General features: G+C 38.7%; 1 protein-coding gene across 1 annotated transcript in view; it reads right to left on the bottom strand.

Annotated features, from left to right (window-relative positions):
* Positions 1-251: 251 nt before the first annotated feature.
* The window catches only part of NCK2 (NCK adaptor protein 2), an 87,084-nt gene continuing 63,544 nt past the window's right edge, over positions 252-23,791 (bottom strand). Inside the window, exons 4-5 of the mRNA XM_051641328.1 lie at positions 11,160-11,881; positions 252-1,629 (exon numbers count right to left, since the gene is read on the bottom strand). Of these exons, the coding sequence (XP_051497288.1) occupies positions 1,435-1,629; positions 11,160-11,881 (917 nt within the window). The 3' untranslated portion in view covers positions 252-1,434. The remainder of the gene's footprint in view (positions 1,630-11,159; positions 11,882-23,791) is intronic.

Below are 23,791 nucleotides of genomic sequence, written 5' to 3' on the forward strand. Positions count from 1 at the left end.
CAAAAAGGTACCAAGGAAACAGCTCCATATCGCAGTTTTCCTTGAAGCTATGAATGGACTTACTTATCACCGAAACAAGTAACATGGAGTTCATTAGACATTGCCTCATATCAAACTGTCCTCTGCAGTCACAGAAGTTTCCTTTTAGGTCACACAAATTCGAAGACAAAATAAATTCATTATTCGCTCTATTTCACCTTGCTAAAGCAACACCAGGACTACCACCCAAGGATAAATCCAGTACTCCATCATGACATAATACCTTTTTTATTACAATATCCAAAAAACTGAGTATGCAAGATTTTGAGATCTCACGATCCCTTCTTCAATCTCAGGAATGTGCCATCTAAAGACTGTATATTTAAACCATAAAGGAGTTTAAATGTAAAGAAAAGAGAAAAAATGCATTTTCTTCATTAACATTCTGTGTGTCTCTTCCTACCAACCACGCCATCCTCTGTAAAACCTGAAGATTTCTTTCCTTAAAGCAAATATATATATAGTGTTGGTAGCCCACCCCACCCCGTCCCAAGATCAGTTTTTATTAATCTTTTGTATTAGTGTCAACAATCAGCTACAGATACATATTACTTTGAGAATTAAATACATAATCATTTAATTCAAACAAGCAGAAGGGCAAGAGGAAAAAGCATTATGTGGATGGCACATTTGGTTGTAGATTACCAAAACATTCAGCCTTTACAATTCAATGATTCTTTCTCTAGTAATCAACTTTCAAATAAATTTTCTCTTTGTTGCAATTACAGACCAAAATACACTAGATAGTTTTCTTTTACTACAATCTTACCATAGTAGTTTAAGAAGTACTATTACAAAATGCTTTTTAATTAGTGTACTCTTTACAAAGAGTCAGAGAGGCAATGTAATAGCAGAGTACAGTGTAAAGAGTGCTTCTAGGAACTAGGAGTTTTTGTAATATACTACCTCGGTAAGCGATATAGCTACAGAACTCACAGCCACAACTGTCACGTCTACTCTCTCACTTCAGTAGCTGCAGCTTCAGTGCATTCAACTTGTGCCCGATGTCTCTGAACAGAGAGTTCTGCCTGTGTGAGCAATCTGAACAGATTAACACTGGTTTGAATTGAAAACGCCCCTCCTTGATCTGAGCGAACTATGTAAACGTACACAGGAGAGGGGAGTTTTGAACTCAGCTGGGAAGGTGAGTGCTTGCCATGGCCACCCAAGGGAAGCTCTCAACCTGAAGAGAGGTGGTCTGAGATTAACAGAACTGGAACACAAAAAGAGGCAAACAAAAAAAGAAAGGACAAACAGCAACCGACAGAGCAAACACTTTAGAAAGAGCCTATTCCTTAAGCCTGCTTCAGATATTGCTCTGCTCTATAAAAGTGAATTTAGGACCTAAGGCTTGTAAGTTATAAGAGGCCCAGGTGGCCAAGTCCATCTTCAATGTCACTGAAGTGCTTTCACAAGATATAGCTTTTCCCCGTGTTCACTGGTGAAGATGGGAGCCTTTTTGTAGTGTTCCACCAACTCATCCATAGTATTAAAGCGACGCTGCCCAATACAATAGACATTGTCCACGAGCTGCACCTTGAAATGTTTGTTCTTCCCCGATGCCTTTAGAGATACTGAGAAGTCACTTGGCTGTTGAGAAGAATTCAAAAAAAAAAAAAAAAAAAAAAGAATTACATAAAAGTGAACAAAATGAAGGCATAATTTTGTGGTTTCAGGAACAAACTATGGCATACAGTTGATGGTAATTTATGCTAGTCTTTGTTGCACAGCTCAGTGCTTTAGCTATTTAAGAAACCCAATAGTCTATTATTCAATAAATAATTGCCATCATTATTAGAGTGCACAGTTAAGTCAGCTTAGTGAAAGCTCCCCAAATGAACAGTCTGAAGTTGCCAATTACATGACTAAATTGCAAATATTATCTTAGTTACTCAATCTAGAAGCATAAGAACGTCAAGGAGATGGGAAAAAATTTCATCCTGTATGGTTTCCTTGCTAGAGAGTCCTGGAGAAAGCAATTACTGTAATATGCCTTGGGTAAGATGAAGAAAATTCCCCATGTTGTTTTTTTTAGAGCCATGACCACTAGAGGGCCATTCTTTGCACTGCAAAAGAAAAACATTCACCTTTTATCTTCATTACCACATGTATGAGGAATAATTTCTCCTATTGAGTACACCTTTTTTGTAAAAAAAAGGATGAAGCTATAGAATAAAGACACAGTACAAATCTCACCATCAAGCCAACACCCACAAAAGACAAAATGTAAGCACTAATTAAGTTATTCAGGTTAGATCAATTTCACATGATAAATCTCTTCGTCTTGGCAGTTGGTTGCTTTAACAAAGAGAGCACTCTCATCCCAACAGCCAGGATGAGACCATTCTGCTCTCTGCACCCCATGTTGCTGTAGGATGGTAGAAAGGACACACTGTCCCTTGCTGCCAGCCGGACTCCCATCTCTAGCCATCGACTGCAGCTGGCTGGCCATAGAAACAGGAGCACAGGCTTTGTCCCAGGAGAGCTGGCTGGAGGTGGGTGTCACTAGCTAGCAGAAAAACAGAAAAACAAAAAATAAAAAGTACACACCAGAGTTTGTAGCAAGCACTTAAAGGCCATATGCAATGCCTGAAGAGACTACAGAGGTGCAGCTGCAGGGTCTCTGCCTGCTGAAGACGGCTTCAGTCAGAAACTGCTGAAGGCACGTGCCAGACATGAGATGCAGCCTTCCTGCCCTCCCTTGGTCCTCCTCCCCACCATGATGCTGCTTTCACTGGGCCAGTGCTGCGAACCTGAACTAGTCCAGGCTAAACAAAACCTAGAAGGGACTATCTGGTTCATGGCAGCGCTTTATGGACAACCCTGAGTGCAGCTGCAGCACAGCACAGGATCGGGCTGAGGGGAATTACTGCTGTCACCAGACTCTAGTTCATGAAACCACAACCTCCAGACTTCTCTACACTGCATCTGGGGGGTCAGATGCACACTGACTACCAGCCCAAGTAAGAAGGACAGCACTTTCTGCTGTCTTTTGTTCCTGCAATGATGCAGGTCTCTGCCCCACACATGTTCTGCCTATCCCAAAATCTTGTCCCTTGCATCTCCGTTGTTTTAGCACTGATGCCTTCTCTGCCTTCCCTTCTGACTCCACCTGCCCTGCCCAAAGCAAACAATGCTCCTGCCATGGCTATTGATCTGGCCCAGCTCCCCAGGCCAGCACCTCAGCTTCAGGCAGCAGCTCCTCCCCTCCCACACAGCTCAAGCCAGCAGCTGGCTCTCCTCTGGTCTCCTCTGTCTCCTCTGGACTAACCCTCTTCTACCACTACATTTCAGATCCGCAAGCGACACTTCTTTGAAAATTTTACATAACACTTACAGGATAATTACTTCTTCCATTTATAACCCAGTGTCACTAGGCCTTGCCCAGGTCAGCGCAGGCTCCATCAGGAAGTCTGCCTTGGGCATCAAGCAGCTCCAGCTGAGTGCTTGAGCCACCAGCTCAAAATACATGTAACATCCCTGTGACTGTCAAGAAGAGAGGACTGGGAAGGATAGGGAAAAGGGATGGAAAGAAATGTGCATAAGAGTGCATCTTTGGTGTTTCCAATGCTCCACACAAGATACGTTCCATGGCCTGTCTGTCATTCATCCCTAGCTCCAAGTTTAAGCCAGCTAGCTCTGATACTAAACTTCTTGCCTCGGGAAATTTAGGGCATGGGCTCTGGGCAGCGTGCTGACTGCTGTGTTACAAACACAGGCTACCAGGCAGGTGCACAGGGTCTCTCCAAGGACAACACTGAAGACAGCACTTACAGACTAGCTGCTTGTGACTCAAAAAAACAAGATGAAGTTTTCCTGACTAAGTTCTGCTGCTTCCATGGGCGATGCTCACACCAAACAAAAAGCAGTAACCAAGAAGCCCTAATTTAGAAGAACTTACAAAAGGGAAGTTCATAATCTGAACAAAACACATTTTTTTTTTATTAGGAACAGGAAAAGAAGTTACGACAAAGGTTTAAAAGTGAAATAATCATTTTGTGCTCAACAACGTTTTAGTATTTTCTGACAAAGCACAGTTGTTTTTAGCATGACAAAACTGAAAGTTTTCAAAGCTCCCTGTATCTGCTAAGGCCCATTATCTATAGACCAGAAAGGATGTGCTAATGACACACTCAGAGGTGCTGGAACATATCTTAGAGCTCTGGTCTACTGTCCAATGCCTCAGGCACTGGCCAGAATTAGAACTTTGTGAGGTGATCCTACACAATACCTTAAAATACTTTTCCTGCTATTTTACTTATAACTTTAATGAATTAACATGCTCTTGAACTACTATCCATTCTTTCCAGCCTCAGACCTGCTAATAAGATTAATGCATAACTATAAGACATTATGATAACTTATTTTCTCTTAAAATATGTTACAAAGATTATTCTTTTCATGATCTAATTAAAAAAAAAAAAAAGAAAGAAAAAAACTGAAAGACTGATCTCACTCTTTCAAAAGCCATCATCCCGTGCAAAGAGATGGAAGAGCTCAAACAGCTGTTGCAAAAATCCTGAAACCCTTTATTGGCCTCAGCGTAACAACTTCTACAGGATTCAAGAACAAATAGCAAAAGCAACTGGACTTGCATTTGTTTTTATTTTGGTTCCTTCCCTCTCTAACAAACATGCATCACGGTTAAAAAGACTATTTAAAAATATCTCTAGATGAACTACTGCTCTTAACATTACCAATTCAAAGTATGATGGTTCAATGCATCTTGAATTGGTTCCCTGCTGTCCTCCCTGGATTTGCTCCAATTCTGTTTATTTTATTTACTGTTTAAGCTACTCTGTTTCAACTGCTGGCCAATTTTTCTCTCTTCTCCCTCTTAAATTATTTGCTACATTTGGATGCTTGCACACCAACTTTTTCAGGAATACAGGCCTCACATTCACCACATAAAGGCACATCAGAAGGCAGCTTCTATCACTGAAATCTAAAGAGGAGTTGATTTTGTAACAGAATTACAGAGCATAGCTTCATGGCAGGGAACCTGTGAATATTTCTGTACTGTCATAACTCGGAAGACCTAGACCTGCAGTTAAGCAAGTTCCTAAAACAGAAAATGGAAATTAGCTGTTATGTATCTGCAGCTTTTCAGTCCAGGTGTAGTACTTTTGAATTGTTTCAGATTCCTTAACTCTTGCTTATGACTAAGATGACCATAGGCTAGCTGGTGCCTACAGTATGTGGAGGACGAGATAGAAAAACGTTCCTTTATTTTTACTATTACGTCAGGAACTTTACTGTCATTTCATGAAGACAAGTTACAAATCAATTTAAGGGAAAACAAGTGAAACCAGGGAAGAAGGTTTTTGAGAATGAAACTAGACAATTTTATCATGAATGGTAATGCTGGGAAAAATAACTCCCTCTGAAAGCCTTTTTCTGATCCTGTAACTTCTTTTTCCCTTCAATCCAGTTCCACTTGGCAATGACCTTCCTCCATAGAAGATATTCTCATGTACTCCTTCTTTAGACTATTCTAGAGCCTTCGAATTCCCACCTGTGAGTCTGCCCTGGAGCTCTCAAACTCCTTCCACTTCCATAACCAGGTTTTCCCTCACTCTTCCTGCCACTCAGTCAGGCAGACAAAAAACCCACGTCTTAGCTCAAAGATCCAAGGTCAGGCTGGACAGAACCATCTGGGAGGGTTAAAAATTCCTTTCCCTACTCCTTCCACCTCATTTAGATATATAAACAAATACCCCTTCTCTCTACATAATATTCAACATGTTCTGAAATCAGTTACACAGGTCACAAACTAGAAATGGTTCCATTGATCTTCAAATACATCTCTAATAATATTTCGATTCTTCCATTTAAAATACACCACTAGGATATTTCCTTAAGCATGTTTTTGAAGATAAACTTTCTCCTCCTCTCCACTGTACTACTCATCAATCACAGCATGTCACAGAACATGAGAAATACTTCAGTTTTTGAACAGTTGCCATATTTTCTTGATTCTATCCAACATTTTGCATTATTTAAACCCCAGGAAAATATGTAACACCCTTAATAAGACAGAATTAGCATCTCAAAAAGCACAGAAACCCTCAACCTGTACTTTCTCCCCTCTGCTACCAGTATTGCTGGACAATGAGCACAGAAGCTAAATGCTATCTCAAAGGACTGACACAAATCCAGTTGCACCTACAATCCTCAGTATTATCTTAAGATGTCTATAATAATCAGTGTAATCTTCAACTATATTCTGCAACCTGATTTAGGATTGGTTACTGTAATTTGATAACTGTGACACTATTGGCAGAAGGTAGACAGTACTTCCTACAGAATAATTGCTCCTGAAATTGTCAAAAAAAATTGCATAGCTCATTCAAGCTAATAAACAGAACTGGTCTGAGAAAAACAGTCTTCTCTGCTTCATGGGAAGACATCAGAGGGCTATGAAGCAGTGGTGTTTGTCTAACCACCAGTTTTGCAGCCACTCACAGCAGAGTGCAAGGGGACTGCAAGTCCTGACAGAAGCTCCCTTTGAAGTCTAAAGATGTCTGCAGCAGAGGACCTGCTCAGAAGCTAGAGGTGTGGTGCGGTTGCCCGCCCTCTCTCCCTCATCACCCCAGCCACCACCTATTACTGCTTCCTGTTAGCTACAGCACTAGCAAGCACATTTGTTTTCCAGGGTGAATCTGAACAAAAAAAGCCCTCTTCCTTCCAAATTTGCTTCTTTCTCCAGTGGAATCTTAGATCTTCAAAGCTTAACAATCACCTACCCAACCCAGGCCAACGGTGTCAGCCAAGACTTGTTTGTCTTGTGGTAAGTACTACACAGAAAGAACAAAAATCTGACTGCTGAAGAGCCTGCAGTTCAAAAAAAGGGTAAGAAGTGGCTGTACAGAGGCTGCATAGATTAAATCTGCATTATTTGTTCCGGAGCGCTACTTATATGAGACAACAAACTTCTGTTTTTATCAACCAAGCAGCCACCAGAAAAAACAAATTAAGCATTATTGTTAACTAGCTATTTTCCACTCTTCCTTTACATGTCCAAAACTAAGGTGACATTACCTAAGTAAAGCAGAGTTGGTAAAATGTTACCAGTAGGTAACTGTCCTGTTACATAAACTGTGGGCTTAAATGGTTCAAACAAGTTTATGGTTCTAATAATAGTATTATGTAATTAATGAAGATAATCAGGCTCCTAGCTACCTGACAGAGTTAATCTCAGGATATTCTTCATTAAGGCAGCATCCCTTCGATCTAAGTGTAACTGAGGAGAACATTTTTGGCTAAAGGAATCTAGCTGTAAGACAAACATTTGGTAAATTAAGTCTAAAAAAACCCACTGTAAAATCTTTCAACTACTAACATTTGAAATGGAAAAGAATGACAGCCTGATCAAGTGAACACAGAATAACACAAACCTCTATCTACACAAGGAGAGCTCTTCATAGCTCAGTAACAAGACCAAAACTCAAAGAAATCTAAGAAAAACTTTTATACAGAGGACTCTTCATAACTATGGTGATGGAAGGCTATAGAAAACCCTAAAACAGGCCAAAAATCAGGCACAGGATTAGCAGAGTGACTCACATTCACCAATGGGCTTTTTTACAAAGGAATAACCCCTGCATTCACAGCTTTAATACGTGGGTTCAAGACACAATGTAATGGGAAGTGTTGGTCTTGTGGAAAGATGAGCCAACTAGAGATATGACAACGGCTCTGTTCAGTCTGGTCCCTCTAAAAAGATCTTTCGTTCTGATCATGCAGGTGCTACTCGTGATTTTTAGCCACAACATAAACAACCTCTGTAGTCACACGTGAAATATGGCAACCATCAAGAATTTAAGAGTTATTTCTAAAAATGTTCCATACATAACAAGCTTGAAATAGATCTTCTATGATCTCTTTCAAAATGCTATCAAGTATGCACGTTCACTTTTTATGTCACTTCTGGCATTTCAGGGGGAAAAAAGCAACAACAAAACAACACAAAAAAACCAGCAATCCTCAATGCTTTTATGAATCATATACATAAACAAATTATATGATGGTATGATACATAAAGATTAGGGCAGACAAAAGTCTGAGATGTAGTAAAATATTTCTCTAAACCTAATAAAAACTAAAAAACTCTCAAGTAGTACTAAGACAAAGGAGGCATTCACATGCATCATTACAGCTTTTCTCATTGCTCAAAAAAAACCCCAAATTCAGGATCATCAAGACCAGATCAAGATCAAAAAAAAAAAAAAAAAAAAAAAAAGGGTAAGTTCCCATATTCAGCATATTTTATTTGCACATGTGCAAAAAAGTTACTGTAATATGCACTGAGTAAACTTTCTGGGATTCCAGTATGTATTAGATGCTGGAAAAACCTAAAGTCCACATTCTGAATTATTTTTTTTGTGCTCCAGCTCCACAATTTCTCCAGCAATGATGCAGGCAGCAAATTTTAAACTGCTCTGAATACAAGTGTGTTTAATGTTATGAAGTCCCATTAAATTAAAAGTTTATGGTGTTCTTTCAAGGAAATTTATTTATTGTAGAGGTAGACTCTTAAAAGCAAATAAATGAGCCATATACCACAGTGGTCACTGTGACATGGCTGCACATTTCTGGGTTTTAAGTAATACACTAATTTTCATACTGTCCTCTGGCACTTTCCCAAAAGACAGAAGAAAATTGATAGCTACAGTCTCAGGATAACCCAAAATGGCAGCATCCAGATCTGAAAGTGAGGTTGCTGGATGGACACATCAAGGGTACACCACCCCCAGTACACCTGCCTGTCCCTGTCAGACAGGACGTTACCTTGAAGAGACAGCTGAAATACTGTAATTTAATTATTACCATAATCCTCCAGTGGCTTTCTACATTTTAGAAGACTGTTTACCTCATCCCTCAGTCTTTTCTTCTGTTGACTAAACAAACTTGATTCCTCTCAGCCTCTGTAAGTCAGTCATGTTTCCCAAATTTCTATTTTTCTTCCTGTTCTCCTCTGGTTTCTTTTTATTTAGTCTCTTACATTTCTTCCTGTTCTCTTTTTGTTTGCGTTTGCCTTTTTTTACGGATTGCAGTTAACTAAGAGGACCTCAATGACACAGAGCTTCAAAGAAAGGGTAGTTTAACAGCTATCATGTCCTTTGCAAGGCAAATTCATCAAGAAAGATGCCTGAAATTTAACAGAACAACCCTCTACCCAGAAAAAAAATACTGAAACTATTACAGAATTGTGTTTTGTCAATACCGTTACACATGATGCAAAAAATAATAATTAATAGTTATAATAATAATAATCTACTATTTTCTAAATAATAATTTTCCTAAAAAATCTATTTCTTCCCCAAAAATTAGAATACATAGTTTTCTTTGGATTTAGAAAATCCTACTGAAGTAACAACTTCCTTGTTTTTCAGATGTTTTTCTGCTGTCACCAGAAGCTTCTGTTGACCTCTGTGGCCAAGAGCTAATATGGCAGCCAATCCCAAACTTCAGTCTCACATATGAAGAACACAGGAGAATTCAAACTGAAGCCTGAAATACTTCACTGCTTGTCCCCTGAAGAGTACCCTTTAGTATATACTACCTAATATGAATGTGCCTCAATACTACTTCAGATTTTTACTTCATTCTGGGACTTCTGAAGAGCTGAAATTGTAATTTAGGAAGAACAGAATCAGCAAACTAAATGTGAAACATGCTTCTAAAAAACTATCAGGAGCTAAAAGGATCTTCACTTCCAGATTTGAGCTCAAACTTAATTTTACCCCTTACTTAAAGCAAATTCTTTGTTTTACAGCATGCAGTCATGCCAACACCTACTTCTGACTAGTTACTGAAATAATTTACATGAGTAATAGTATATGTGAACAGTTTTCCGCCAATTTATAGACAATGATGATAACTAATATTACAGGTTCTAACCAGAAGTGATATATGCCATTGATACAGCCTTTGAATACATTAGTTAACAGTAGAGATTTCTTTAAAAAACTGTATTATTATGCTCAAACTATATGCTGTTGACACTGCTTGAGTCAACTTGCAACCTACATTATCATCTAAATAGCCCACAACATAGGCACAGTGAAACTTGATATATATATGGCACAGAGATAGATGTCCTTAGCTGTATAAGTTGGACTAATTTTAGTAATACCATATGCTCAAATTAGAAGACTGAACTAATATGTCGATTTTGAATTTTTGTATATGAAGCAACAAAATATTTAGATAGAGACATCTACTAAACAACAACTTATTTCAATGGAATAGTCCTACAATTGAAACAATAAATACAGAAAAGCCCTAATCACAAATTCATATCGTGGGGAGGTTTTTGGTAGCTTTTGAAAGATTCATTTGGGAATTATTAAAATCTGTCACCTTTTCAAAATCACAGTCAAGGGATAATTAAATGTTGAGTGCTTTACCTAAGAATTCTTTGGCGTTAGTATACATGAAAGGCCTTTCAGCAGAATCTTAAATTTGAACTTTCAGAATTACCATGATCCCTAATCAGCATTACTCATATTCCTCTAATGTCATCAAGGCTCAATTTACAAGGCATACAAGCTGCTGACTTGACCCTCACTGTTGTATATCATAATCTTAACACTCAGATACAATAATAACTTTACCTTATTACAACCTAAATAATCTAAGTAGAGCAGAAATGTATTAAAATGGGATTAAGCAATAAAGAATTGGGATTAACCTATGTTACTACTCAATTAAAATCAGAACAGAACGCATCAATGCAAGGATCCCATTTCAAATTAGCTTTAAAATCCAATTAATGACGAAATTTGCAATTCACAGGAATTATTTTATCTTGTAGCCCTGTAAACTGGAGGAGCACTTCATATAAGAAACTCAGGAAAAGTTAAACTGAAACCTGAAACTTTTACTTGCTTGTCCACTAATTAAACCCACGGATAACACAGACCACAGCTGCTAAGTTTCAGTGTAAATGTCACTGCATTTCAGCAATGACCGACTCGCAGAAGCAGCAAGCCTATTTGCTGCTTGCTTCTTGAAGGGTGAAAAGCCCTTTACTACAGATAGAGCAGCTATTAACTGTCATGCTGGCTAACCCAAGCACCAGGTGCAACAAACCTGCTGGGCACAGTCCCACTTACCGAAGATTCACTGTCTCTAACAAGGAAGTCTCCTTCCACTCCCCTTTCGTTCAGGGCACATTCTGCTTGGTGTCGGGTAACATTCCCATAATACCACTCTCTTCCAGCAAACCGTCCGGTAGAAGATGGTCCCGTGTAGCTTATCTGAGGTGGATGGGAAGTGTTAATGGTAGGACCATCGCTAATGATTACTACATAGTTTTTAGGAACAAGACCAATTTGCCCTCTGGAATTTTTACATTTCCACCATTCTGGGTCATTCTCTGGCTTTTCAATGACTTCCATCGTTTCCCCTTTTTCAAAATTGAGCTCTTCTTCTGTGACTGAGCTGAATGGATACAGTGTCTGAACAATGTGGAGTACTTTGGTGCCCTGGCCGTTACTCATGGAAGCGCCTTTCCTTAAGCTGAGAAAGCTGGGTGAATCAGCAGTTGCCTCCTCAACCTCCTCTACCACATAGTTCGAAGGAAACCAGCCAATCTGTCCATTGAAGCTACCTCTCCACCAGCCGTCGCTGCATTTCTCCATGACAATCACTCGGGAACCTTTAACAAGGGACAGTTCATCCTCCCTCTCAGCGACATAGGCAAATTTCACGTAGGCTGGAATGTTAAGATCGTAAATCCGGTCGGCGCTGCTGCCGTTGGATGGGTATTCTGCGTCTGTGCTAGGAGTCGGCGAGGCGTCTCTTGTGCTCGTCTTTCTCTTGGTTTTTCCCAAACCTGTTAAAGAGAGAAACACAAAGCGGTCACTTGGAATGCTTGTCCCCTGACTGCAAGCGCTGGATTTAGCGACATGCTCCTCTGTCACTTCAACAACATTGCTAAATGGAGATCTCTTCTGTAACACTACACAGTCAGGAAACAGTAACACCTTCAAGAGCTTATCTTTAACATCCAGCTGATGCATCACTAGGTAAGGAGTAATCTGCATTATAATGGCTCTCTTCCCAGGAGTACCAAAGTTTTAACACACTTAAAAACAGGTTTCTTCACTACAGGAACAGCTCATCACTGGAACAGCTGCACAGCTTTCTGTTACGTGTCTTAAAAATCCAGCCAAATGATCATGGCTTTTAATTTTAGTGATGAATTTAATTTGGCTCAAACAACATATGAAAGAAAAATCTCCAAAAATAAACTAGCACAGCAATAAAAGCTTAAGTTTCTCTGCAGTTTACGTTTTATTCTCTTCATTCTTCGTCAGTCCCCAGGCAGCTACAGCTGCAACTCCTTCCAACTTCAAGCCCCCTATTGAAATCCACACCTCTTTCATCAACATTTCGTCACGTACTATAAAAGCATAAACCTGACAGTGAGGAGGATAATTTGCATACGGTCCCCTGTAATCTGTAAATTCTGACATACTGTCGTACTTTAATTATAGCATGAAATATAAAGTACAGAAGAAACAATAACAACATTAAATACTCTTTTTTCTCCCCCTAAATTACAGGAATCATGCTAATGTCTTTAAATACAGAAGAAAAAACTGCACAACACACTTGGATGTACTTTTCAAACTTGAGCAGCAAGGTCATCTTAAGCTTACATATAAACAAAAAGATAAAGTGAGCAAGTATTCCTCTCATGAAATTCACTTCTAAAAGTTCTGAAGAGAAAACAAAAGACGAAGTCTCGATATAGCCCAAACCAAGCCACACACAAAATGTCATGCTGGGGACAGAAAGCAAAAACAAATATGGAAATAGGAGCTTCCAAGCTTCCATGCTTCTAGATCCCTGCTGGCAGGTGAGATTCACGTGAGACACATTGAGTACACATCAATTATGGCAGATTGAAGGGAAAAAAAGTAAATAAAAAGGACTTTGCTTTTTATTTCTTCAAAAATCTGATAGAGGCTCCTTTTAACAATTCAGGACGATTTAACCTGGCCACTCCACCACTGAAAAGCGTGTTCATATTTAAAAGATATACACACACACGTACATGCATATACAATGAAAATCTTCAGCAAAGCTGTTTGTTCAGTGCAAAACTACCTGGTATATTTCAGAGGGTTAGCGGTACAGCACAAACAAACAGCACACATGCAACCACACAAGGACTGCCAACTACAAGGGTTAAATACATTAATTAATACAGTCTGAAAGTCTCAGAAGACGGCAGAAAACTCCAGTGATTCTAAAGTGTTTCCTGACCTTTCCCAGCAGCTCCTTGCTTCCTGCTGGAGCCTGCTTACATCCTAATTTCATTCTAACTACATCATTTCAGCCGAGAGCCGGCGGCTGCATTTCGAGGCAAAACGAGGGAGAGCAGCTTATTGTACTAGGGGAGACAATTGCAGGAAAAGAGTGTCCAAGCAAGCACTAATTGGAAGCTTGCCAGGCTCTGATCTCTGCCAAGACTGGAAATTTTCATCAGTTTAGAGATCAGTTTCAACCAAAAGACAAGGGTGTATCAGATCTAAGGAGCATTAAATTAGAGTGATATAAACAAACACAGCTTAAGGGTCAATTTGTTAGGGAAGGGGGGAAATTAATTGTTATAACTTCATGAAAAACAAGCACCTGTATTTCAATAGAATCACTCTACATAAAGCCCTACACTAAGACCGAACCTTCCAGATTAAAAGCTTAAGTTTTTATGTGCTCTGTATATGCAGCACTGCTTCTTAGAATTATAGTAGAAGAACTAATAAAATGAAAAAAAGAAAAAAAAACAGCAGATGATTAAGTAGGTGGCCAGGAGAAACCTAGCCGAAAATCAGAGCACAGAGATAACCGTGAAATACGGGGATGCAGTGTGACAGGAGAATGCCACAAACTGAAGTATCTAGAGACAAAAAACAGGAGAAATAAATACATTTCTCAAAAAAAACCCCAACACCGCAAACAAGAAAAAACACCCACTCTGATGTCTGATAAAGGTGTCTAAACCTTTAGCAAAAAGGTTATAATCCAGGAATTTTCTTTCACCTGGAGTTTCATAAATTGCATATTTTCCTGAAAAACCTTCCAGTGCCGCTTCTGATGTTTTCCTTCACTTTTTTTTTTTTCCTTTATCAATAAAGGCAGTAGGAGCTCTTCACGTTAAGCTTAAACACTTAATGTAATCAAACTTTTTAAGGCTGATAGCATGTTAATGATTAGCCTTGAGCAACAGCAGTGATGTGCATCAAAGATTGTGTTTCCAGCAGGTTTGACCACAGTAAGTAACTATGCAGAGACCCATCTGCAGCCAAGCACTGCGAAGGGCACGCACAACATTAGCTAACACTCATTTTATTCTGTGAGGTTGCAACATTCATAACTGCATTTATGACAGAAGAGGAAACAAGTTGTTCCACGAACAGAATGAAGGAAATCTGTTCCTGTTTTTCTCCTTACACCTCCTGCTGCAGTGTTCCTGCTGCAGTATTCCTATGCCTCTCTCATCTCCTGCAGGATCCACAATAAGCCCCCTTACCATCTGACTGCCTTCACATCCCCAGGTCCTTCTCATACTTCCAACTCCCCACTGCAGTCTCCAAACTGCCCTCAAAACACACTCCATCTTTCCTGCTGTTGCCCTCCCTACCTTTTTTCTTGGGCTGGCCAGCCAAGCACGGTGCCCGGTGCCCCACTGCCTTTCAGCCCTGCCTGGACTGAGGAAAGAGCTGGGACTGCTCTGGCTTCTCCAGTGAGGGACACCAGCAATGACCCTCCAAAGCACCGAGTTGGATTAAGCCAGTTACTTCATCTCTGCCAGTCTGTCAAGTTTGTTTAAAATTGGCTGAGTTATCAGGGGTGGACAGATGGACGGACAATGACAGCTGACTGTGACAGCATGACTAGGGAAAGCTTCATTTCCTTAGGAAACAAGTCTAAAAATATATTTTAGTAGGATGGCTCATCATAGCTAAGCAAGAATAAAGTTAGAAGGATTATAAACTTTGTATACATTTGCAACAAAAATCACAATTAAAAGTACAATTGACATGAGCCATCTCTGGAAGAGTAAATACTGCCATGGCTCACTACTAACATAAATGTTCACTTACTACTATTTGTAAGGGTATCCCTGTTATGTTCAAATTAAATTAAACCCATTCAAACCCAATGTACAAACGAAGGAATTTAATGGAAAATAAAACATTCAAGCACTTTGGTAGTCATATTTGGAAAAGTCAAATATACTTGAGATCTCAGTAATAATTTTGGCATTTTTACTGTCTTTGTTTTAATTAACACTTATCTACCATTGAAATGCAAGCCTATTTTCCCATTCTGACTCATTGGTTACAGTTGACCTGAAGCCTTAATCCTTTGTAATGCAACTAGTTGTCCTAAGGAGAAACATAAAGCAATAGATTAGCTTTCAAGTGAGGGGAAAAGTGGGAGGAGAAGTGTTGCGAAGCAGTAGAAAGCCTGTTTTATGTTATGGCGTCTCATAGGAAATAACGCTGTTCAGAATCCGCAGCTGACACAAAACTAGTTTGTTTTCAATCTTACAAACAAGTCGCCAAGTGATGTAAGTATGCTTAATTCGTAGGTGTATATATCGCTGAGATTAAAAATAAATGGTTCGTATCATTTCCAAAAGAAGGGATCCACTGCAAATCCTCCTTCTCCCGGCAGTGACAGAAATCCTGTAGCCCTGAAGTTAATCCTAGGGAGACTCAGAAACGTGCCTCCCACATTAGTTCATGCCCTCTTCCTTTCCTCACTCAGTTGCAGCTTTAAATAATAGCTTGTTTTGCAAGCAGCAGGCTGAAGGAAGACCAGCTTCCTATGAATTTGCATCCTGTCTCATAAGTCGCCATTGTGCAAACCCCAGCTTTGCACCCTTTCATTATCAGCTCGTCTGTGTGATGGCCTTCCCATCACACCCACAGGTCTACCACCTTGCACCTCCAACACCCTCTCCCTGCAGCACTTGCAGCCTTCCCACCTCGTGCTCCTTAAGCTCCCCCAGGAAATCTCTTGAGCTTCCCCCAAACCTCAAAGTGGTGGAATTTCCTTCTGATCAGTGCCTTTCACTTGACGCTGTGGGAGCGCTGGTCCCCCTACTCTGACCTGTGCCTTCTGCCATGCTGGACACGCTCCAGACTCAAAGCTTGGCTGCCTCTCAGACAGCACAGATGCCCCAACTGCCCAGCCTTCAGGCTAAAAGGACTTCTCTCTCCTTCTGCCTTTAGCAAAGGCACTGAAACAAGGCTGTGAGCTACAAACTTTATGAAAACTGGTGCTTAAAATAAACAAGTTTAACTATCTTTTAAACTTTATCCTGACACACACTTTATCAAATGGAACATTACTGCAAGTCAAAATTCATATCCCCTTTGCCAATTACAGTTTATAATACATACTACCTTTACCAGAAAAAGCCCATTTACAAAAGAGGTATTTTTTCCTATCTTTAGGAAGACTTAATTGATGAGTCTTTCCATGCTCCTGCCAGCTGGTGTCCTTGCCTGAAACTGATGAGCGACCACATTTTGTATTTTAACTGCTTTTGCTAACACCCAGAGGTGACAGAACAGATTCTGACATGGCTGCACAATGCATCTCCACAGGATTATTCATATTCATATTTATTTTATTAAGATCTATTTAAGAATAACATGCATTAAATACTGAAGATGTTTGCAGTCAAATCGCCTAGCATCCCCTTCCGAAGACTGCTCCCTAAATTTTTTACATCTCCTGTTGCTTAACTTTAAATAGAATAAATACAGCTGCATTTCTTTTCCAAAGGAATTTTAAGTTTATTTGATACCTCAAATTACTGACTTTTCTAGTCTCTCATATTTTGTATATAAAAAATAGGTTAGTTGATATCTAAAGCCAATTTCTGAAAAACAGCTGGCAAGTGGAACTAGTGTCATCTTAAGTCTCCAAGCCTGTTTTTTCTAAAATCTTCTCTGATTTTAATATATAAATCACAAGCAAAAATATTTTCTGTAGCTTATCTGCACATCAAATCAAATACACAGGACAAAAAAAAAAAGAGGCCCTTCAGAAAAAAGGTGCAATACAAGAAAACTGTATTGCTTTCAGAAATCATAAAGACAACATTACAGAATTTACAAAACAGAATTTCTCAATCCAGAACTCAATGAAGGAGACTGGATCACTAAATATGCCAGATACAAATGCTTAAGAAGCCTCCAACAACTTTTAAAAATCAAGAGCAATAAGGGAAGGACATGCCCTGTCTTCCCAACTTCCCCCCCCCCCCAAGTAGGCGACTATGAAAACTACTGCAAAACCAACGAAAAAAGTGTCTCAATACAATTGAGTTCTTGGAAACGACTTCCTCTTTAAGGGACTAGATTTCTACTAAACAGTGTCAAACACCCTGTACCACTACTGGGGTAGCTAGTTTTAAGTCTAAATGCACAGCTAAAATATAACAACATATGCTGCTGAGTAAAGCTGCTACCTTCCCTCTTTCTGTGGTAATTAGAAAATCAACTTTTTATGTATCTTCTTTTATTGCTATGTTTACATATCTTAATAGATTCATTTTAATAACAAGTCAGAACTGATTTTTGTATCATGTATTAAACCTTTTATGTTTTAAATTAGTTTTCCAGTAGTTATTACATACTATTACAAAGCTGTAGATCAGAAAAAAATAACTTAAGTATGATAAGGGTCATAAAATATATATCTTGAATTAACAGTGCAACAAATACTGCCAGATACTTTATTTCATAGTCTGCTTACAAATACAATAAGCTTTTTCTTAATTAAAAACCTAAATTATGCTCTATCACCTTGTCAAAACACAGAAACTGATACTAGAGCTGCATGAAAAGCACACTTATGTACAGAAAAAAAAAAAAGAAGGTATATTTCAATGTTATGCCTCAAATTTTGTAGCTATTTTTATTTTCTAATTTCTCTAGAAACAGAAACGTGATGCTCTGCCCACTTGGAAAGACAGGAAGGGCTAGCTAGCGTCCTTGCCTTCCCAGCTCCTGGCTCCCCACCAGACCCCAAGTTGCCCAAACCAGCTGAAAGAACCACCAGCCTGTGAAGTGACTCTAAACCCCAACCCTTGTCCCCCTGTGCCGCTGGGAGGAAGGAGGGAGAGAAACTGGGAACAAAGAGATTTGGGCCAGGGGAGAACGGAGGGGTGGGGTAACATATGCAAGCCCTGCTCTGTGTGTTGTCTGTGTCCTGTGTCCCTCTGACTGGTGTGAAATTACATTATTATTTTTCCCCAAGTTGAGTGTGTTTTGCCAGTGACCTTAATTGGTGAAGAACCCTCCTTGTCCTTTGTCTCGCCTCTGTCCTCCCCATCCCAGTGTGTGTAGGGGGGGGAACTGAATGAGTGGCCACATGGCTGGTTCTTTGTTGTCATCTTAGGCCCAAACCACGACAAAAATTCTGGGACACAGTTCCTTCAACTTCTGCCTTAAATCCTATCCATTCTGCCACAACTCTGCACAGGCTGTGCAAGCATGGGTTTTAGGCATAACATGAATGAGTGCTTGAAAATTTGCTTATGGGAAAAAATATTTCTGAAAAGGATCTTTCATTTACAAATTGCCCAGTAACTAAAATTTCTTAACATTACTGGCCATTCTTCCCTGATTTTTTTTAAAAAGTAGTTAACTGTAAATTTAATGCATCTCAATTTCTGTACCCTTTTTCTAGAGTAAAACAGTTTTAAACAGTATTATTTGCTTTATGGTTAAAAATCTTAAAGAAGCCACCACAAATAGAATAAGTATAGCATGTTTTTAATGAAAATATTTTCATTTTAATCAGATCTTTAAAATCTTGTTTTTCTTCCTTAAAAATAAACCATTATACTTTAAATTGAAAGAAGACATTCCAGAGCTGAAAAACTTATTATTATAATCTATTAAGACAATTTCCATTAAACCACTAAAACATTCAAGTAAAACAAATTGGAGGCTGATGAATTTAAGGAAGTCAAACAAATGAGCTAGGAGAACTCCCAGCATAAATACTAAGAGCAAAAGCTTGTTCAAATACTGAATAATAATAATAATAATAATAGTAAGCTCTGAAAGAATTTAAAAAATAATTTTTCTAGCAATTTCTGTTAAGTTTAGTGACTTACAGAAAACGTTAAGAAATCAATTTCAGCTGAGACTGAAATAGGTTTTATTTCCCCAAATATATACCCAAAATTTAAAGAACTCCCATATTTCTAAAAAAATTCAAAAATAACATAACCAGAAATTCTTGTTGAATTTACTAATAAAGTGTTTTGTGTTACAAAAGTTGAGCAAAACCCAAATTTTATTTATAGGTAAAATTTATTCAACATTTTATCCAATTTTTATTTAAAATACTAAAATAATTTAATAAATAATTTAATAAAATAATTTAAAATACTAAAAATAATTATTCTTGTGCATTTTAATAGAATTGCAGTTCCATTTGGCTTCACAAATATGCAGTTAAAAATATCCTTTTCTATTTACCAAATAAGGCATTTATCTCCTAATACTAAGGCTCTGAACTGCAACGAATGTATACAGTTCTTAAGTATACAAAGTGTACAGTGTTTCTTAAAACAAAAGTATATATTAAAGAAATTCATTCACTCAATACAGAGATAAACACGTAACTTCTTTATAGTTCGAATGTCCAGATCAGATATTCATTTAGCTTTACAGTTTTTTAAATTATTATTATTATTTTAAATTAACTTGCCTTCACTTCTTTATTATAAAGGAATTCAGCAGAGTGAACTTCCTTCTGCTACACAAAAAGAAAACCCAAACATCTCTGCATGTTTCCAGTTTTCAACCTCTCACCTCTTCTTCTCCCCCTCCATCTACACGTCCAGTTTCTGAGCAGACCTCCAAAAGCCAAGATTGATATGGGATCGTCAGTATTTCAGAAGCAATGTCTGCATCAATAGCAGTCTTTAAAGTACACTGATACAAATTCCAGAAATTTTCAACTGCATTTGTGATACAGAAATGAAGCCTTACAGCTCTATTAATGACTTTTTTTATTTTCTTCAAGAAGCTCAGTATCAAGAGAAGCTACACTAGAACAAATCAGAAAATGGAAACTCTTCTTTAAATGTTAAAGTGAAATTCTGACATTTCAACAACCTATCTGCTTTATCACTGTATTTTTCAAATACAGCAAAACTCAAAGTTTTCCACACACATTTAGCATGGAGGCTTGCATAAAGAAATCAACTCGACCATATTAAAAACTACTGCATTAACTCTTGTAATTTAGACTGTGTTAAACATGCCTGTCTGTTATCAGGAAAGGTACATTCAAATTCCAGTGTGACACAAGTTTCCTGTACCCAGAGCATGTTAGAGCAAGAGGTAAAAACAAAAGATGTACTACAGGGAAACATGTGGACTGAGTTTTCAAAAGGCAGAACAAACACATAATCTGAAGGCTGGATCTGAAGGCTTCCACCAGCCACCTCATAGATGTTTTTACCCCAATGGAAAAAAGGAAGTGGATTAAGTCTTACTAGGCAAATTTAAAATGGCCTTTGGGCTTTAAGTCCTAGGTGGAATAGGAAAACAGCTGTTTCAGTCTCAAATAGAAAGCATATAAAATGAACAGGATTTCTCAAGATCTATGATTCCAATTTTTGTCTACAAATTTAAATTGAAGACAGCCTGCTTTAAATACACAGCCTTTGCTTTCAAACAGAGATATTTTAAGGATATTTCTACCTCCTTTGTAATTTTATCAGTGATGCTTTCTTTATTTTATAGGACGCCCCAGTAGGAAAAAAAAAACAACAGGACTACCTTAAACCTAAGGCAGCCCTACCAATTTAAGAAAAGACAAGGTATGGGAAAGAAAGCACAATAGCCCTGTAGGACTTCCAGTTCTTTCTGTTCCCTTGATGCAGAGAAGGAAAACTACACTGTTACCCTTCCTTCACTAACAGAAAATTAACAAAGAGACCCCACCTGGAGTACCGTGTACAGTTCTGGTGCCCTCAGCACAAGAAAGATAAAGACCTCTTGGAAAGGGTCCAGAGCACGGCCACCAAGATGATCAAAGGCCTGGAGCATCTCTGCTGTGAAGACAGGCTGAGAGAATTGGGGCTGTTCAGCCTAGAGAAGAGAAGGCTCCAAGGAGACCTTATAGCAGCCTTCCACTACTTGAAAGGGGCCTACAGGAAAGCTGGGGAGGGGCTCTTCATCAGGGTGTGTAGTGGTAGGATGAGGGGTAATGGTTTTAAACTGAGAGGGGAGATTTAGGTTAGATATTAGGAAGAAATCCTTCACTATAAGGGTGGTGAGGAACTGGAATGGGTTGCCCAGGGAGGTGGTTGACGCCCCATCCCTGGAGGTTTTTAAGGCCAGGTTGGACGAGGTTTTGTGCAACCTGGTCTAGTGGTAGGGTTCCCTGCTCATGGCAGGGATGGAACTTGGTGATCTTTAAGGTTCCTTCCAACCTTAATGATTCTATGATTCTAAATCCCTACTATGCATGTGGTGCTCCAAGCTGCCTATCCCAATACATACCCCTGTCTCTCCATAAGCATACAACAGCTTATGTTCCCCCCTTCCCTTCCAGCATTTGATGGAAAGATGATTAATATTTAGCTATCTCGCATTTATACAAAGTGAAAGAGGTGCACAAGGCAGCTTGGGATACAAATCCTACTTGCTTACATGAACCGACTCAAGTTTTTATTTTTTAAAAAGAGAAATAATACAGCAAGTTCTAAACACTACCCTGAATATAAGATAAGTTTAAAGACTCTTCCAGATAACAGAGACAGAATATTTATATTTTGAATATGGGCAATTATAGTACTAACTTGGGTCTTCTCACTTCTTGTTTGCTCAAATTTGCTCCCAGTTCTGTACATGACAATGAAAGGCTTAATAGGAGTTACAAATATAGACTCAACTCAAAGAAATGCATTAAAAGAAAAGGACGCAAATAGTGACTAAGGGCAATCTCAACACCATCAAAAAGCTCAAGGCAGTCCCTCCTGAATGTAACATGGTCAGCTATTCTTTGAGGTTATAATGCTCTATTCCAGTTGGCCCATACAAACACTCAGCATTATGTAAAGCTTTAGTAATTCTACTCTAAGGTCAGAATGACAATGCTATACTATACTCATGTTTTCTAACATTAAATACCACATTACAAGAAAACCCAAGGTGTTTATTACCTTTTTCTCTGGAAACCTCAGAACAACTCAAAAGTCTGTTGTAGATACTGCAATTTTATTCCTAGGCCCTTTCAGGAAAGGAAAGCAAAGTAAATACCACATTTTCTTTACCACCTTCCTCTCTGATTTGCAAAGCCCATAGTTTCATTAATCCAGGGCTCTAAGGTTATTTGCAACTATATATGCAAAACCAGATCTCCCCATCACTGAAGGGGAAGTAACAGGGGAAAAGGGCTCACTTAAATCAGCCAATCTCCTCTGAGGCTTGGCTCTCACAGCCAGAACACAAAACCTCATGACTCACACAAAACCATTTCTTCTGTAGGTTACAAGTCAATAATGAATTAGTAAGTAATATCGCAATGAATTTAGCTCCTGTTCTGGAGAACAACCTCCTGAATTAACATTTTGAAAGTTTCTCAAGGTTTGTAAATTGCTAGGGCCCACGTACAAGAACAATGGCATTTTCACTATATCCAAATATATTTTCCCATGCTTTCTTTCACTTTCCATTTTCTTTCATTTACAAGGTTCCAAAGTCTGCTAAACAGGAAAGAGGGCAACGACTGTGTACAGTTCAGACAGTCTACAGCCAAAGCCCTAAATCAGATTTCTGGTGCAAAATACAGCCACAAACAGTGAACCAGTAGAAACAGTACCCCTGAATGTCCACCTGGCCAACCTCATCACCCATTCTCATCAAGAGCGGTGGCTGTCCAAATCTGTTTTCTGAGACCACAGAAACTAATTGACTCTCAGAGAAAGCCACTTCTGCCAATGGAATGCTCCCCTCCTTAAACACAACTTAGGTGGGCATTTTCTCTTACACAGCAGATTTATGCAAACATTGCATGCATCTCAGTTCAGTTCCTGCTTTACAAATACACTCCACAAAAAAAAAAAAAAAAAAAATTTAAGACACAGAAAAAGGAAGGAAATCTCTTGGACATTCTAAGACAAAGCTCTTTTTTTTCATGAATGCTAATTTAGAAATTTTGTTTCCATGGTATGAAAACATGTCACAGAATAGCCACCTATTGTTCAGGTCTTCAAAAATCCTGAGAAACTGAAAGCAATGGAACATGGGTGGGACTACTGACAGTAAAAGAAATAAATTAATACTCCAAAAGACTCTGGAAGATTAATATTATGATAGCCCAAGGCCTCAAAAAAAGATCCAGTAATACTGAAATAAATATTTAGGAATGCATATTGGAGCAAATACCCACATCTAAATAAGAAGAATTCCCCAATGATGCTGAGACAGTGGAAAGAGCAGTCACTGTTACTTCAATATAGAAAAATAGCTCATTCTTTGAGTCACTGGAATTCTCTGGAAAATAGTGTCCCTGAGAGTACATAAATGAGCTATTGATTTTTGCTGGCCTTCTTGTTTTGGTCTTCAGAAGGGTGACCCAGCTATACATACCAAACAAGGTATGTGCAAGACCTTAAAATCAGCTGCTGTTGACTGCTTCTTCTCTGCTACCACCTTCATGTACCAGGAAGTGAAGCTAAAGGAGA

This window comes from Apus apus, chromosome 1, assembly GCF_020740795.1.
Source record: "Apus apus isolate bApuApu2 chromosome 1, bApuApu2.pri.cur, whole genome shotgun sequence".
Classification (NCBI taxonomy): Eukaryota; Metazoa; Chordata; class Aves; order Apodiformes; family Apodidae; genus Apus; species Apus apus.